At 42.0% G+C, this 17,007-nt stretch overlaps 2 protein-coding genes across 2 annotated transcripts; one reads left to right on the forward strand and one right to left on the reverse strand.

The window, feature by feature from the left end:
* Positions 1-801: 801 nt before the first annotated feature.
* tmem62 (transmembrane protein 62) lies at positions 802-10,947 on the forward strand. The gene is made up of 14 exons (XM_083998893.1): positions 802-1,053; positions 1,269-1,476; positions 1,878-1,989; positions 2,176-2,313; positions 2,767-2,812; positions 3,315-3,456; positions 3,813-3,937; positions 4,102-4,224; positions 4,354-4,509; positions 5,028-5,187; positions 5,465-5,663; positions 7,864-7,959; positions 8,425-8,543; positions 9,414-10,947. The coding sequence occupies exons 1-14, from the start codon at positions 983-985 to the stop codon at positions 9,732-9,734; spliced, it is 2,016 nt and encodes a 671-aa protein (XP_083855019.1). The 5' UTR covers positions 802-982; the 3' UTR covers positions 9,735-10,947.
* Positions 10,948-11,169: 222 nt separating this feature from the next.
* On the reverse strand, positions 11,170-15,356 carry ptgr2 (prostaglandin reductase 2). Its single transcript, XM_083998894.1, has 8 exons — positions 15,197-15,356; positions 14,960-15,078; positions 14,519-14,710; positions 14,137-14,307; positions 13,716-13,925; positions 13,289-13,498; positions 13,135-13,174; positions 11,170-13,029 (listed from the first exon to the last, which is right to left on the reverse strand). The coding sequence occupies exons 1-8, from the start codon at positions 15,231-15,233 to the stop codon at positions 12,965-12,967; spliced, it is 1,044 nt and encodes a 347-aa protein (XP_083855020.1). The 5' UTR covers positions 15,234-15,356; the 3' UTR covers positions 11,170-12,964.
* Between the last annotated feature and the right edge of the window lie 1,651 nt (positions 15,357-17,007).

The following is a 17,007-nucleotide window of genomic DNA, read 5'->3' on the forward strand; positions in this document are numbered from 1 at the left end:
TTTATTTTTCCCACAATGGGGAAATTCACATGGTTGCAGCAGCAGACAACAGCACAGAAATGTAATTAATTTATGGTATTTACTGTTGCTATTTATTCATGGTGCCATGTATCACTATGTTATTTATTTATTTACTGATGTGCTGTGAGAGTCTGTGCCACATACTGATGATCCCTGACATGGATTTGTTTGTCTCCCTCTTCTTCCTTTTATCTGTCTTTTAATGAAACTGAGTCTGCGGAACCGAATTGCCCCTCGGGGATAAATAAAGTTGTCTGAATCTGAATAATAGCAATAACAGTAAAATAAATAAATAAAGCAGTATTTTAATAGGTTTATTATTATTATTATTATTAATCTTTATTGCAGACACAACAACAACAGACATGTTAAAACAGATTTAAGAAGGAGAGAGAGAAAAAGACATAGCCTACACACAGACAGAGAATCAATTCTCCACATAATTCATAAGCAGGCTATCCCACCAGTGTTTTCTAAGCCTGGAGGAATATCTATAGCAGCTCCTATCAGGGCTTGTCAAGGTTGTCTGTGCTCGTTGTGTGTTGTGCCATCATAATAATATACTATATCAATAATATATATTTTGTCAGAGCTGCTCTAACAAACTTTCTGGTTATTCTCGAAACGTCTCGCGATGAATGACAGGTGCAGCAGCAGCTCTACATTGCGGTGCTGGGAAAACGAAAGCGGAGTGAGAGCTCTTCCTTCGCACACGCGCAATCACTGTCTTTTCATCCGGCGGTGACGTTTCCTCTTCCAACAGGTCAGTCCGTCCGTGTGCCGCTGTAGCTGTAGCTGTGCGCTTTGCTCGCTGCTGCTGCTGTCGGGAAGCTGGTATAGGGACGGGAGCTAGCTGCGGAGCTAACCTGCTATGCTGCTGCCTCCTCCTCCTCCTCCTCCTCCTTCTTCTCGTCCTCCTCCTCCGCCTCCGAAGAAGGCAGCTGTACGGACCCAGCCGTGAATGAACCCCCCCGCGCCTCCTCCATCTCCATGCATGCATCTCCCGTGGCCGCGATGGCAGCGACAGAAACGGTCTGAGTTTCAGCTCTTATAGCCATGTAGTTGAATGGTCCACCACCCTGTGTGTGTAGTCAATGTTAGTGTGATTCGTGCCCTTAGCTATTTCCACCAGTAGCTAGCCCTTTTTTTTTTTTTTTTTTCTTTTTTTATCCTTCCTCTGTCCGGGACATACGGCAGCAGCAGCAGCAGCAGCAGCAGCTAGCCCCCCCTTTTCTCGCCACTTACAGGAGGATGCTGAAGCTGTTCGGTGCACTGGTTATCCTCGGACTGGCCCTGGCGTGCATCACCTCCTGGGTGCTGGACAGTTATGACACGGCTTGGCACCCGAAGCGGAGTGTGCAGCACTCGGCTGCCGGGGATGAAGATGTGTCTAAGGGGAGTCCACCACCACCATTTCCCGGCGGCGAGTTGAACAATATATTCTGGTTTATACAGGTGGGCTGTTATTTATTATGACCTCCAATCCAATGTAGCTTTGTTTTGCTCTATCAAGCTATTATAGCTATTGTCTCCTTTTTTATTATTATTATGTATATGTCATATACCATAAAGGCTTTGCAGTGTTGTCATAGATAGCCGTGCTGGTTGAACTCTCTCAATGATTGACTGAAAGGGGTCACTGACCACAGAAGTGTGTCATTGTCAAGTAAAAAGGTGGTTCAGCAACACAGTAAGTTATGGTCATACTTTGCCCTCTTTTGTGTTCTGCAGCGCCCTCACTGCTGTGTTTAAAAAAAGAAAGGAGGAAAAAAAGGGTTACACACAGCTGTGTGCAGGTGTAAGTAAGAGCAATGTTAATCTTTTCTTCATCTTTATTCCCCCCACAAATTTTCAAGGTGTCAGACATTCACATAAGCCGCTTTCGTGACCCGAGACGCATCCCTGATTTTGAAAAGTTCTGCACAGACACCATTGAAGTGATCAAGCCTGTTCTGGTGCTTGCAACAGGTACAAGCAACTGCCCTGCACCTTTTCCCTAATTTAAGTTTCCTTGAAAGTCTTTTGTGTTGTTGTTGTTAACAGACTCTTTGGGTGTGGCCTCTTCATGTGTGTGCAGTCCCAGAAAAAAATGAATCACGCTCTTTGTTCCACGTGTCTCATATTTTTTTCTTTTTACCTCTCTCTGCTCCACAGGGGATCTGACAGATGCCAAAACGGAGAGCAAGGTGGGCTCCCTCCAGCACGAGGTGGAGTGGCAGGCCTACCACAACATACTGAAGAGGTCACGCGTGATGGAGCGCACTCGGTGGATAGACATCCGTGGGAATCATGGTGATTGACCGCAGCACTTCGTTATCTTATCCTCCTCTCATAACTCACCACTATTGGGATGATTTTTCTGGAGAATTCATTAACTATGCTGCATCTTTGCAGCACACAGGAAGTCATCCCACCCCTCCGCTCCTCTCCTCTCCTCTGCCTTCTCCTCTGTTATTGGATCGGGAGGGAGCTATTAGATGTGAAACAAGATATCCTTACTTTGTAACTGTCAAAAAAAGACAGATAGTTATTGGATCTTCAGCTTCCCTGACGATTGTTCTGCTGCTATTGATTGTTGCTAGTGATGTGTGTCCCGTCTTCATCGGTCCATGGGTTCTATAATAACAACACATTTGGTTCGATATCTCTGTGTATCATTATGAAATCTGATGCCTGCCGATTAAAAATGCATCATTCTCATTAGACATTCTGTTCAATCTCACCATTTACTATTTCTTCTGACAGATGCCTTCAACATAATGTCACTGGACAGCGTCAACAATTATTACCGGTAAGAATGAGAAGCCAGTTCCACAGTAAAAAGCCTGATTTAGATTCAGTCCTACTTTTTTTTACGTCTGCATGCCCTATAGTAGCAAGCTGAATGTGAAGTCAATCAGAGTATGTTAGGACTTCGATGCCTCTGAAACATGAGAAGTTGCAGACCTATTTATTGACTATATTCCAAGCTGTCTAAGCTTCCCGGGCCTGAAATAGAAGCAGAATCTACACGAACAGACCGGCACCCTTATCTTTTGAGTCAAATTATGTTTTATGTGGAGTTGCTGCCACTGTCACCGCTGATTGATCTTTTATCTCCTTAATATTCTTAATGATGCGGTCATCCTCTGCGAGACAAAGTCTGTCTCCCACGCGAGCCTAATTTATTTATTCAATATGCATTAAATTATCTCAGGGCAGCGCTAGGGGTTGGCGCTGCTGGCTCCATCCCAGTCTGCTGCTGTACAGTATCTGGTTGCTCACCGTGGCTTTTCTCTACCATTTTTCTCAAGGAAATACTCGGCTAATCAGAAAGTCGGCTCTTTCCACTATGTTCACCAAACTCCCTTTGGCAATTACTCCTTTGTCTGCGTCGATGCCACTCTGACTCCAGGACCCAAGAGACCATATAATTTCTTTGGTATTCTCAACCAGGTATGTCTGTCTAACAACTCCTCTTGACACAACATAAACATACACTGAATATGTGACATGACAGATACAGCAAAAACGGGTTCTTTATAAGCATTGTAATTATGCAGAAATGTGACGACTGAATAAGACAGTGGTTAAATAAAAGATCTTAGAAATAGACTATTACAGTACTACAGTATACTCATATTTGGTATGTTTAATAAATAGTTATTTAGGAACTTCCTTAGAGGATAACCGTGGCTCACAATCAGCATTTTGTCTCTAAAGGTGAAAACAAAGCTTATGCACACAGTAGATCTAACTCTCAGGGGAATGTCTGTGCTTAATCAATGGTTGTTCTTCTTCCGGTGTGACAGACGCAAATGGACTCGTTGAACACGTTCAGGGACGAGAGTCTGAAAAGCAACCAGTCCGTCTGGTTTGGCCACTACACCACGTCCACCGTCGTATCCCCTTCTCCTGGGGTTCGAGACATGATGAGGTAACTAATGCCTGGATGACAAACCAGTTTTAAAAAGCAGGCCCACCCAGTCATTGCGCAGTATTCACCGGCCTGCTCTCTTCATTTATTGTGCAATTGTGGAGAGGAATATTCATAATACTGACAGTTATAAGCAAATTATGATTATGTCATCTTGTGGTCAGATCTGCAGTTGCTTATCTCTGTGGCCACCTGCACACGCTGGGCGGCCTGATGCCCGTCCTCCACAGCCGACACCCGCAGGGCACCCTGGAGCTGGAGCTGGGGGACTGGATGGACAACCGCAGGTATGCAAAACATCATAATCAGTAAATATTTATGAACACTCTTTCTCTTGTTATTGCTTTGTCTTTCCCTTTCCCTTTCTCCTCCACATACACAACCGTTCAGTGCGTTCTTCTCACTCACGCCTCCAGGTACAGGGTTCTGGCCTTTGACCACGACCTGCTGAGTTTCTCTGACCTGAAGTTTGAGCAGTGGCCTGCAGTCCTCATCACCAACCCCAAAGACGCACAGTACCTCCATCCGGGAGTGGAGCCGCTGGGCCGAATACGGAGGTCTACACACATCAGGTGTCTGCTCTGTGTGTGTGTGTGTGTGTGTGTGTTTACTGTTGACTAGAGCCGTAAACCTTTCATTGATTCTGCTCTACATGGTTGTACAATGTTGGGTTTCTCTGATTTGATATACAGGTGCTTTTACATCACATTTTCCCCTGACAATATGCTCATCTTGTGATGTTACTCAGGCTTGGTATCATTGTTTGTTTGGTTGTTAGTTGCAGTGCACCACAATACAATACATATAGAGGTAAATTTGGATCATGAGTGCATTTTTAATTACTTCTGAAAGTTATAAAACAAGGCAATTATAAATGTCTTTGGTATTTCTCATGAATTAATGATGAGATCTCAATGAACATAATGTGGATAAAATTGATGTGCTTCTGTTAGGATGAAAATCTAAAGGGAAATGTAAGATTTTATAATCAGTTGAATTAATAAATGATGCAGAAGTTGTCAACCCTGTAAAATTTAGTTTTTTCACTATCAAACACTAATAAAGTATTAATTTTGTTGGTTCTCAACAGGGTCTTGGCTTTCTCAGAGTCTCCAATCACAGCAGTGCACGTGAGTGTCGACGGGGAGCCTCTGGGGAAAGGCCACTCTGCTGGAGGTCCTCTGTACGTCCTGCTCTGGGATCCATCTCGCTACCTCACTGGACTGCACACTATCAGAGTTAAAGTGGAGGTCGGTACAGGATTCATGTATCTTTCACTGAGAGTGGGAAGTGTTTTAGAATTATAAATATTTCATAGGTCTTGATTGAGTTTGTTTTGCCTGAGTTGAATTAGGATTCAGTAACAGCTGTGTTAGATCCGCTGTCTGTGGCTTTGAAATACGACTTTATATTGATGTCTTAGTGCAGAGTAATGTGTCTGACCTATATTTGTAGAATAAATATATATTCATAAATAAAATAGCATTAAAAATGTGTGTGTTTGTCATCTTCGTGTGTGTGTGTCAGGACGCGGCGGGCCGGTCGACCGTCCGGGAGCAGCACTTCACTCTGGAGAGCGACCTGACTCCCAGCTTTGGTTTTGTGCAGTCCTTCATCCTCCTCACAGACCACTACATCCTGGGCCGAGTGGCCTTCATTTTCATGATGCTGCTGAACATCGGTGTGCTGCTGGCCTTCAGGTTCCTGCGTGTTCCCTCCGGCAGAGGTGAGCTGTCACTGAACACCCTTCAGATGAATGCATCATCCTAATGTCATTTAAATTACAGCTGCTCTGATACTACAGCCTGCAGAGCTGTCAGTGGACGCAAGCACGGTCCACAACAAACCTGTTCAGGGGCCGTATTCACAAAGCCTTTTATCTTACCGCTAGCAGTGCTCCTAACTCGCACTAAAAGTTTTTACGTAGGAGTTTTTTCTTAAAAGCTATTCACAAAGCCGCTGAGACCTACTCTTACTAAGGATAAATCACTAAGAGCAAACTAAGAGTGACGCCCCTGGTGACGCCCCGTTGCTATGGATTACGTCAATTCTCGTGCACGAATTCGAGGCGCTCAACACGGTGATTGGTTGATGAGTGCCAACGCCCCCCCCCCCCCCCCCCCCCCCTCCCTCCTCCTCGCCGCCGCCGCCGCTCTGCTTCACTTTTTTTTTTTTTTCTTGCCGTTAGGTCCGACGGGGCTTTTTAGATTGCTTCGAGTCTAAACCAAGGCAAGGCAAGGCAAGGCAATTTTATTAGTATAGCCCGATTTTACAAACAGTTTGTCTCAAAGGGCTTTACATGGCATCGTAACAACATCCTCTGTCCTTAGACCCTCACATCGACTGAGGAAAAACTCCATGGAAAACCCTTTTAACAGGGAAAAATCGGAGAAACCTCAGGGTGAGCAACAGAGGAGGGATCCCTCACCCAGGACGGACAGACGTGCAATAGATGTTGTTACAGACAAGAAAACAGTTTACAGTTTGTCACAGAACCACTCTCTCTGCTGCCAAGTTGGGCTCTGAACTTTCTGTCCATTCGTGTTTCTCCCTGCCATCTGCATCTGCTACAGTTTTTGTCGCGTGTCACTTCCACTTTCAGAGTGACGCTGTGCAAATGCAATGAAGGGTCAGTGCGGACACTGGCAAAGCAGCCGCTGGTTTTTTTTCTTCCCACATTCGAATATTAATTTTCACGTTTGTTGACAGCCCTAATATTATATGGTGATCATAATAATGATGAGAAAAGAAAATGCATTACCCAAATTTGTAGCCTATAGAAGGATTTGAACCCAGACTGACAACAAGTTTGGTTTAGGAGAGCTGCCCTATCACGTGAGCTATTACTACTATGTGTCTAACGCACCCACCAACTTTTTAAAAATATTTTTGGCTCACGTCAGCATGACTGCATTGCAGCGGTCGCAGTCACCTCGGTCCGACCGTTGCGACGCCTATATTGGACAGTCCGTCACCGTCACTACGCCCGTTTCATAGCGAAAATGTTGTAAATATTGTTGCTGTAAAAAAAAAAAAAAAAAAAAACACCGACAAAAAGGCACGTTGGGCATCAAAGGGCAAAGGGGCAGGTGCTCCAGCACCCCCTCTGCAGCAATTCGCAGTCCTCCATACATTTGCCTGGCTGCAGCCATTTCCGATTCTTTGTGAATAGGTCTTACTGAGTTAGGAGTCCTCACGAGGACTTTTAAGCTCTCCCAGACTTAGGAGCTACTTTTAGGCCTAAAATACTTTGTGAATTACTCTTATTTTAAAAAACTAGGAGTCCTAAATTTAATACTGACACGCCCCCCTTTTTTAGGAGTTGCTCCTAAATTCGGCCCTTAGGAGCTACTTTTAACCTTAAGATTCTTTGTGAATACGGCCCCTGATGAAATAATGTGTGTATATACTATATATTAGTGCTGTCAAAGTTAAAAAAGTTAATTTTAAACATTCAGTTGTTAAAAAAAAACTTTACGCAATTAACTCTGTATTGTTTACTTCTGGTGGCGGCTGACCCATACCCTTTGCTGCAGGCAAACCAGGCAAAGCGATGTACTCGCTGTAGCGCTGTTATTCTTTACTTTATTAGGTTTTAATATTTTTTGATGCGAGTAAGTAACCGTTCAGATGCCCAATATGCGGTTAGTTTATCCACATGACGTTCTCAGAGCAGTGAAGCTCTTTAAATATACTTTCTTTGTGTTTATTCTACACTAATTTGATGATTATACATAAATAAATATTCGTTATAAGCTCATGTCGTAAGTGGACAAATGCAGTTTATTCGTTGATAAATTAATTAAGATTAATCATGAGTAATTACAGAAAATTGTGTGATTAATTAGTTAATTTTATTAGCCCTAATATGTCTGTGTGTTTTATTTCAGTAAGAGTCATTTTTGGTTTCTCTGTCTCATCTACAGGATTGGCATCTCAAGCGTGCATGTCGCTCCATCTCGTCAGTAAAATGGACACGTTCTACTACTCTCTGCTCCTGTTCAACCTGTGTACAGCCTTTGGTGAGTCATCTACTTCCTGAACATGCTTTCATGTAGTAGGCTTACCTCTGATGAAGACGCATTGCGTCGAAACGTTAGGTGTTGTGCACCTGTATTGTTATTAAATATCTGCATGTATCGAGTGCTCCAGTCGTTTCTTTGGGTTCAGTCTTCGTGAAGTGACCCAAGTACACTTTCCTACCTGCTGGTCCTGTCTGAGAGCACCGATCTACCCGGCTGAAGCGCAAGAGCACCCTTCCTTTTGGATGCTTTCATGTAGTGTTTGCATTAACAAATCTGTGAATTCAAGACTCATCACTACATATTTTAATTCTGCAAATTAAAAAGAATATAAAGAATCGTTTGTCCACATAAAAAAAGCTGGTTTGTTTTAAAAGATTTATGTGTAATCCTGCGCATGTTCATGTATAATGTGACTCCTGCATTGTGATAATATCCTGCACTGTTTCTCTGTTTCTGCCACAGGCCCGTGGTTCATAGGAGAATTGATAGACGGCCATAGCGGTGCCTGTTTCGCCTTTGGGGTTGTCATCGATGGTCACTTCCTGGAGGGCAGTCTCACATATGTTGTTGGAGTCGTTCAAGTAAGAAAAATGACTTTAATCAACACATCTAGCTCAGAAGCAGAAACAGTTGGCAATTGGCAACGATTTTGATAATGCAGTTTTTGTTTTCTCTCAGTTATGAGTATGTGTCATCGTGTGTGATAGTAAACTCAGTACTTTAAAGACGGCAGCTTGGCCTTTAGAGGAGTGAAAATTGGCTATTTGGATTTGGTAATGACAGGAATGATGCAGCCCTAATGTGCTCTACCGCTCAGTGATAGTTGTACACATGCAGATATACTTTTTGTGAGTCAGATATTCAAGTACAACCTTTAATTTAAGGTGTTCTTGATTTCATCTTTTTTATATCAATTGCAAAATTCTGTATACATCTTTTTAAAGTGACATTTTTAACTTTACCTTTCCTCAACTTCTCCCTGTGTTTTTTAGTTTTGGAAACAATTGGTTTCACTGAATCTACTAGTGATGTTTTACTTCTTCACTACATTTGTAACCTAAACCAGTGGCTCCTGTCCTGGGTGCCAGGGTCCTGAATAAATATCAGGGATCACAAGATAATTAAGGAGAAGAAAACAATTATTACAAATATTCTTAATATACTTAACTCTGTTAAAACCGTCTGGTGAGATCATGTTGCTGCAGCTCCTGATGGGAGGTCATAAGTTGATTTTTTTGTTATTGTAAGCGATCACAAGCCAAACAGGCTATGACCAATCACGTTAATGAATTTATACTTAACCCTTTTAACTTTAATTTCATATTCTGTTGCCACTGTGGCTGCATTAATATGTTTTGGTGAACCCACCCACAGCCATTATCAAGGCCTCATCTCATTTTAAGCACTGACAACAACTGCACTAATCACATTTTAACTGAACTAATTTCCAGCTGCTGTTCTTCAACATGCCCCTCACTTTTTACCTCTGCTGGAGCCTCCACCACCGTTGCCGCGGCAACACCTTCCGATCCCACTTCCTGCGGCCGGGCTGCCGCTGGCGGACTCTGGCGGTCCACCTCTTCATGCTGCTGCTGCTCACCTGGCAGGCCCACTCCTGCTACTTCCTCCTGGAGACCTACGGCCCCACGGCCTTTTTCCTGTCTCCGGTCCGCACGTGGGCGCTGGGGCTCAGTCTCCTACTGGTGTACCGCGCCTGGACAGGCCCCGCCCCTTTCATCCGTGACAACAGCAAGAGCGGCGCTTCCTCTTGACAGTAATTGCACTGTACCACCACGCCCCCCCCTCCCCCCCCACACCTCGAGCCTGACTCACAGATATATTTTGCTGTCTCTATCCACCCTGAAAGCCTCAATTCTCCCCCCACACAGCAGATCCTTCCTTTGTTTCTCTCCTTCCACAGCCACTTCACAAGTACATCACTCACTATCCTGTTTCTAGATAGTATTGTTTACTTAAATATGCATGTTATTGTTAAAAAAAAAAAAAAAAAAGCACCGGTGAGCACATTTCTGGCCATATTCATAGCAATGTGTACAGTGTTAAAAAAAACAAAAAACACCAAGGAGGAAATAGCCTGTTGGAGCTATGAGAGGACTAGTCCAGTGTATGCTGCAGCTGACAGTATACCGTACAAGAGTATTCTGCTGTGGTTTAAGCTGACTCATTTACTTGAGCTTTAGCACTTTTCTGGAAGTGTTGCCTTGGCCGAATGCTACTTCACCACTGCCAAAGGATGAATAAGAAAAATGTTTTCATCTTTTATTCTTCCCTCTGAAAACCATTTTCATTCACTAATGAAGGCTGGATGTGCCAAACCGATCCTCGAGTTTACCTTCCCACAGACAAATGATGCGGATGATCAAGGTGTACGCCTCGTTTTATACACGCCGCGCTCCCCCCCCCCCCCCCCCCCCCCTAACTCCCCATGGCTGACAACAAGAGTGGTAGTTACTTTGGCGGAGATGACACGCTGTAGTTGAATGATATTTTTAAGTTCCACACACAATCACAGGAAATCAAAAGGAAGGTAATCATAAACCAATCAAGTGCTGTAATCGAGCTGTGTACAAATAGTTGATGATTGAAAGTGTTTTTTAAAAATCAAATTAATTCCATTGCACACAACTGCCACTAAAAAAAAAAAAAAAAGTTTAAATATTTTACATTGGAAGAATCATATCAAGAAAAAACTTCAATGCCACTTTTCACCAAAACGCAGAGAAGCCGGCCTGACTCTTCATGCTCCTTCAAACGTGACTACAGAAAGCAGCTGTTTGTTTCTCAGGAATGTGAGCACTTAAACAATAGGCTGGTCCCAGTAGTATTTCAGGACAATGTTTTTATACTCCATAGTAGCTCAGTGAACTCCAAAAAAAAAAAAAAAACATGTTTAAAAAAAAACCCAGTTGTGTGGTGGCTAATAAAAAATACAACAACAAAAAAAACAAAAAAATTAAAACAAAATGAATGTGTTATAGATGTGATGAAATGAAATGAACCAGTACTATGCTGTTTTTTTATTTATTCATTCTGATTGTATTGTGTGATTTCTTTATTTTCCCCTCATGTTATAAAAATGCACTGGAAAGGGGGGCATTCTTCACACCCCTCCCCTCATGGCGAGGGTGGTACTAGGAAGACATAAGGGCATTTCCCTGCATTGGAAGTTTAACTGACAGCCTCCCACCTGTGTGAAACCATGTTTGTCTATGTTGTTCTGAATGTTAATCCCTTTTTTGTGAACCTGCGAGAGTGGTAAACTGTGTCTGTTGCACTCTAAATTTAGTCCTCTCTAGCCAGTAGTAGCAGGTGCCTGGATTTCCACCAGAACAAACTGATCTAAAAAAGAAAATATATATATATATATATATATATAATATAAATATATGTATAGGGTGAAGACCACATTTATCAAGTCTTTTAATAGAAGCAATGTTCCAAAAGCATTGGATCTGCACATTTTTATTTCTATTTTTCAAACCATGCCTGGTGTGAGTGCAGAGTAATTGCTCAGTGCTGTTATTGAGATGTGCAGTTCAATATTAGAAGACCTGCCAGGTACAGGGAAAATGAAGTTATGTGCGCTCATGCTCAAAATGGTTTAACAATCTTTTTTTTCCCCCTCCTCCTCTGTATAGACAAGTCTTTTTTTTCATTTGTACAGGAGCCACTATCAAGTGTTTAATTCCAGCATGAAGACGGGTATTTTCAATTCATGGACTTATGTTATTGAGAGTTTTCCTCAGCAGCTCGCTCAAGCTCTGTCGTTTGTCCACAAGGAGGCAGTATTGAATGGATTTAGAGGATAATAGATGATGACTGTGCTGGATTTCACCTCCACTTCCAAGTTATGCATGGGACTAGGACTTTTTTTTTTTTTTTTCCCGGAAATCACCAAAAACACCATAATTTATTCACACTTGCAAGGTTATGGTTTATTAATCTGGTTGTGATTGTTCTGTACTGTACATCACATTGAATGTTTGACGAGAAAAAAACAAAACAAAACATTGACCATTATGTCTCAGAGAAGGAATCTACTGTAAGTGATGTACTGGTGTTCACTTGACTTATTCTGCATCCCCTCCTACGTTCACACACTTAAGTATATGAATGATGTTGATTTTACACCTGCCACATATTTTTCTTGTGACAACTGAACTTAGAGCCAACCACAATTTTATTTTGTTAATGGTTTATAGTGCTGTGGAATAAAAAAAAAGAAAAGAAAAAAAGTTCATTACAGTAAATCATATACTTTTTGTTTGTCTTCGGGTCATTGTTACATAATTGTGCACAGGAGTGATCGAGAAAAGGAAACGATTTTCCATTTAGGTGGGTGTGACATGGTTACAAGACTTGACACAGTAATGTCACAGCAGTTTTACATTAAAGTATATGGGTGATGGAAAAGATGAAAAGGCTTGTACAGTTTCTAGCTTGATAGCAAACTGAGAAGGCTGGTGCTCTGAATGCTATACAGTTTTCTCAGTTGCTCCAGTGATGTTAATTTTATCTTGATAAAATTTTCAACTTATTTGAACATTAACTGGTAAAAGCATTAGGGAAAAGGCCTTTCTTTTTAATCCTTCGCAATTATTTAACTGACTGTATTACATATTTGATAAACATTTACCACTAGTGCTAGTATAATATGGGTAACAATCTTTCTGCACTGGGAGAATTGAAAACAATGACATAATATAGCAATCTATTATATAGCTTAATATCAGAAGTACAGTAGGGTTAGGGTTACTCTTACTAAATAAAAAAATCAGAATTATGATTTTCAAGCACTGATTACTTTAATTTTATTTCTCTCAAGAACACAGCAAATTATAATAAACTATCAGATACTCAATGTAATATCCTACGAGAGTTCATTAAGTTAGTGTTAACGGCTGTGATAAAAAGGCAACTGTGGGTTAATTTCCTCAGATGTCTGGTGAGACCAGTCACTACGGAAAATTACGAGGCTTCTTCACTGTGATATCTTTATAATTTGCTTGCCAATGTTTCCTCCTTTCATCATAGAGCAAAATGCATCTGCAAGAAAATGAAAGAAATTAATAAAACTCCTGATTGTCGAGTGAAAAGATACAATCATACAGTCATACAATTGAGAAAATAGTACAATTGAAATGCACATACCTCCCATATTTTCAATCCCATTCACCACAGTTTCCAGCACCTGGATATAAAAGAAAAATATGCAACAAAGTGATGCAAACTTTAAAAAAAAAAAAGAAAAGAAAAGGAAGAGGCGTACATTTTTCAAAGACGCCCATGCAGTCAACCTCCTTACCTTGACTTGGCCTGATTTAACACACTGGCTCAGCTCAAAGAGGGCAGCGTCTGCCTTGCTCATGTAGTTAAGCACCATGAATCGCTCTCGGGTGATGTTCTTTGTTTGCAGGGTTTCCTGAGTCTCCTGACTTAGAGGCGGAGGATACGGCACGTCCTTGTTATACTGAGAAATCTGCCCACACAAAATCACATGGCCCCCGCTGTTCATCTGGAGAGAAGAAGCTGAAGTCAGTGCATCAGATTGAGATTGTACAACACAGAGTATGAAGACTAGGACTAAACAATTAAGAATCCACTGACACCACATTATGCAAATATTGGAAACACAATTAGGGAAAGAAAAGCAAACTTAACACCTCAGAGTTGACATAATTTCAAGGCACATCTAAGAAACAACAACAAAAAAGATGCAATCCAAGCAGTACCTGTGCTATCACAGTCTCACTGGTGACACCTCCCACGTTGTCAAAGTAAACGTCGACACCGTCAGGGCAGCACTCCCTGAGCCGTGTGGTAACATCCTCTTGGCGGTAGTTGATGGCAGCAGAGAAACCCAGATCTTTCACTAAGGCTTTGCACTTCTCATCAGATCCACAGATCCCAACAACCCTCACACAACCATCCAGCCTGCCGATCTGGAGAAGAAAAGCAGTGTGCAATAAAAAATATGGCACCTTGCTCACTTTTTTCTGCAAAGTGGACCATGTACAGTATTAAGTTCTGCTATGGTTTCTACCCCCAAAACCCATTAGGACAGAGTTTTTGCATATATAATATTATGCACCTGTATATTGTATTAGACAGTCAAGTGTAAATTGACTCAAATTTTGTGTTTCCTGTATTCACCTGTCCAGCTATGGAGCCACAGGCCCCAGCTGCACCGCTGACCACCATGGTCTGATTGGCCCCTTTGGTCACGTGACCCTTCTCTCTTACACCCAGCAGTGCAGTGAGGCCTGTCATGCCAACTGCACCCAAAAAGTAGGACAAATGCCCATCAACCAACTGTGGATCAACCTGCAATAGAAGAGACAGTAGCATTAACAACTGATATAACACAGCTTACCTGTCACATGCAAGGATACCATCTGACACTGCATTACTTTTTTTTTTTTTTTTGCAGGGATAGACCAAGGTGAAATCAACCTTTTACATAACACAAATCATAACATCACTCTCCTCTCTGCAAGAGGATATGCCACTGCTGAAACACGTTGATATGCCACACCTTCTGTAAGACACTCCCTTTCATAACAGCATGTGTCTGCCAAGGCCAGTTGAATGAAGTGACCACGTCTCCCTCAGAGTAAGAGCTGCAGCGGCTGGACTCAACCATGCCAACACCTCCACCATCCACACACTCAGACAGCTGCCATGGCATCAGGTACTCGGCACCGGTGTCATCGTTCATTCTGCATCGCTGTGAGACAAAAGACAGGGAGATAAGATAAGAATCAACGGGGGTGTTGGAGGTCTGCTTGTGGTTTCATGACTAGTTGACTGTAATGACTCATTGCAGTGATCAAAATAAGATAACATCACTGCAATGGAAAAAAAAAAAAAAACTTTTATTGCATGCACTTATAACTATGTCATGTGGAATATTTACATAGATAATTAGGTAAGAAAATGTCTTCTATTTTTTCCCATTCTGATTATATATCAATACCATGTAAGGGTCGACTGAAAGGTAAAGCGTCCGAGCAAGGACCTCCCCATCTTTCAGGTCAGGTGCAAGAGTTGTCTCCTCCAGACGGAAATTTTCAGGAGCTGGCGCCCCATTTTTACCTTGACGTAACAACACAGGTAGTTTGGTAAACGTTAGTCACACTGCGGTTGCAACACATGAGATAAGACAGCAACCGTCTGATATCAAAAACGAATAATAAGCTATGAAGTTGCTAACCTGGTCGTGAGTTGAGAACGACTCTCTGCACAAGCATTTTCCTACAGTACCCTTGAATTCAAAGAGATGCCTGTTTTGATAACACGCTAAACTAATCAACTACCAGCGAAACTGCGGTCCAAATGCGCTGTGTTTACATTAGCTTGTAAGCTAACTGCAATCGCATTGAGATGATTCCCTGTTAGCAACTTCCGGCTTCGCTTGAAATCCGTTTCGGCAGTTGGACTGAACCATTTTTAGCAGTGAATCATTTACCATTGCGTACTTTGCTGTTAAATGATAATTAAGAAAACACTGAGCTACTGAGAGTCAAATGTATTGCCCACTGTCTCTAAATGTGAATGTTAGGTGGTTAAACGAAAGTAAGACATTGTTTTCTCCAACTTTCCAATGTAGAGAGGGGTTTACTATCTTGGCAGACATGTTGCTCTTTTCCCGAGGTGCAGTTGACTTGACCCGTTAAAGGCAGCTACAGTGAATCAGAAACGGTACGCGCCTCCGGCAACAGATTTTTATTATTTCAACACTGCGATTCAACGCAGTTTAGAGGTGAATTTATCTACATTGATCATTATAGTCAACGTTTTTAGTGCAATCGGCCCGTACTTTGTCGTTCAAAGATTATCAACGCGTGCGTGGTGCAGTATCGATTGGTGGTGCTAGCTTGAAAAGTGTTTCAAAGTGGAAACTGGGAAGTTACGTCTCTGTTGAAAAGATATAAAATAAAAAGTTGACAGGGTTTCATCAGTGAGTGAGTGCCGCCGTCACGCTAGCTTACTGTCAACTTTGGCTGCAGCAGCAGAGGGGCATCGTCAACAACATCAACAACAGGACAGGGGAATGAAGAGGGACAGCGTTTAACGCAAGTATTGCAAGGCTAATCGTTTGTGCATGCAAACTCATGCTAGGTGTTTTCTTGGAGGGAGGGGTGTGGGGGGTGTATATATGTGGTGGTGTAGTGCACTGTAATTAGCAACAGTGGTGTGTTAGAAGAAGTAGCTGTGGTGAATGCAGCTAGCTTCACCTGACCTGACCTCAACCAAACCCCCACCCCACCTATATACACGAAATGTCAAAACCCCCTAAAGTCCCAGGGGGGAGAGACGCCCAGTATAATGCAACACATAGGTGTCAGAGGTGGAAAGTCATGTCATGTTTTCAAGTAGCTATACTTCTGCTCCACTGCACTACAGAGAGGAAAGGAATATATTAAATGTAGCCTGCTGTCTGACATAAGTGAAGCCACCCGGCAATATACAGTATATAAAATGTAAATGAATGAAATTAGCTCTATAACATTGAAATACTGCTAGCATGATAATGCATTGCTAATAATAATCAAATAGTGTAATATGTAAGTCAGAGCCCATAATGTGCACTTTTACATTTGCAACCTTATTGCATTTAAAACGCATTTTTACCTAAGTGCAGTTTTGAATTATGGATTTAATAGTATTTTTGAATTGTGTTATTGCTATTTTTTTTACAAAATTAAAAGATCTGAATTTGCCCTCCAACACTATATAGTACATTTATGTAGACTTATGACATATACAACACAGTAACAACAGTTCTGGTCAAATGTCACTTTACTGCAAAAATCTGTAGTGAGATCCTGTCTCGTGCACTTATTTATGGGTTGGATATTGACATGAAATTGACATCTAGGGGTGCAAGAAGTGCAGCTATTGATTATTTCCATTATCAATAATTCTGTCAATGCAGTTCTCTGTGAAGGGTTAAAGTGATAAAGCCTCTGCAAATATTGAAAAATGCCTGTCACAACTAGCCAGCGCCCCACGCGGTGCATT

The sequence above is a fragment of the Trachurus trachurus genome (genome assembly GCF_905171665.1).
Source record: "Trachurus trachurus genome assembly, chromosome: 22".
NCBI lineage: Eukaryota > Metazoa > Chordata > Actinopteri > Carangiformes > Carangidae > Trachurus > Trachurus trachurus.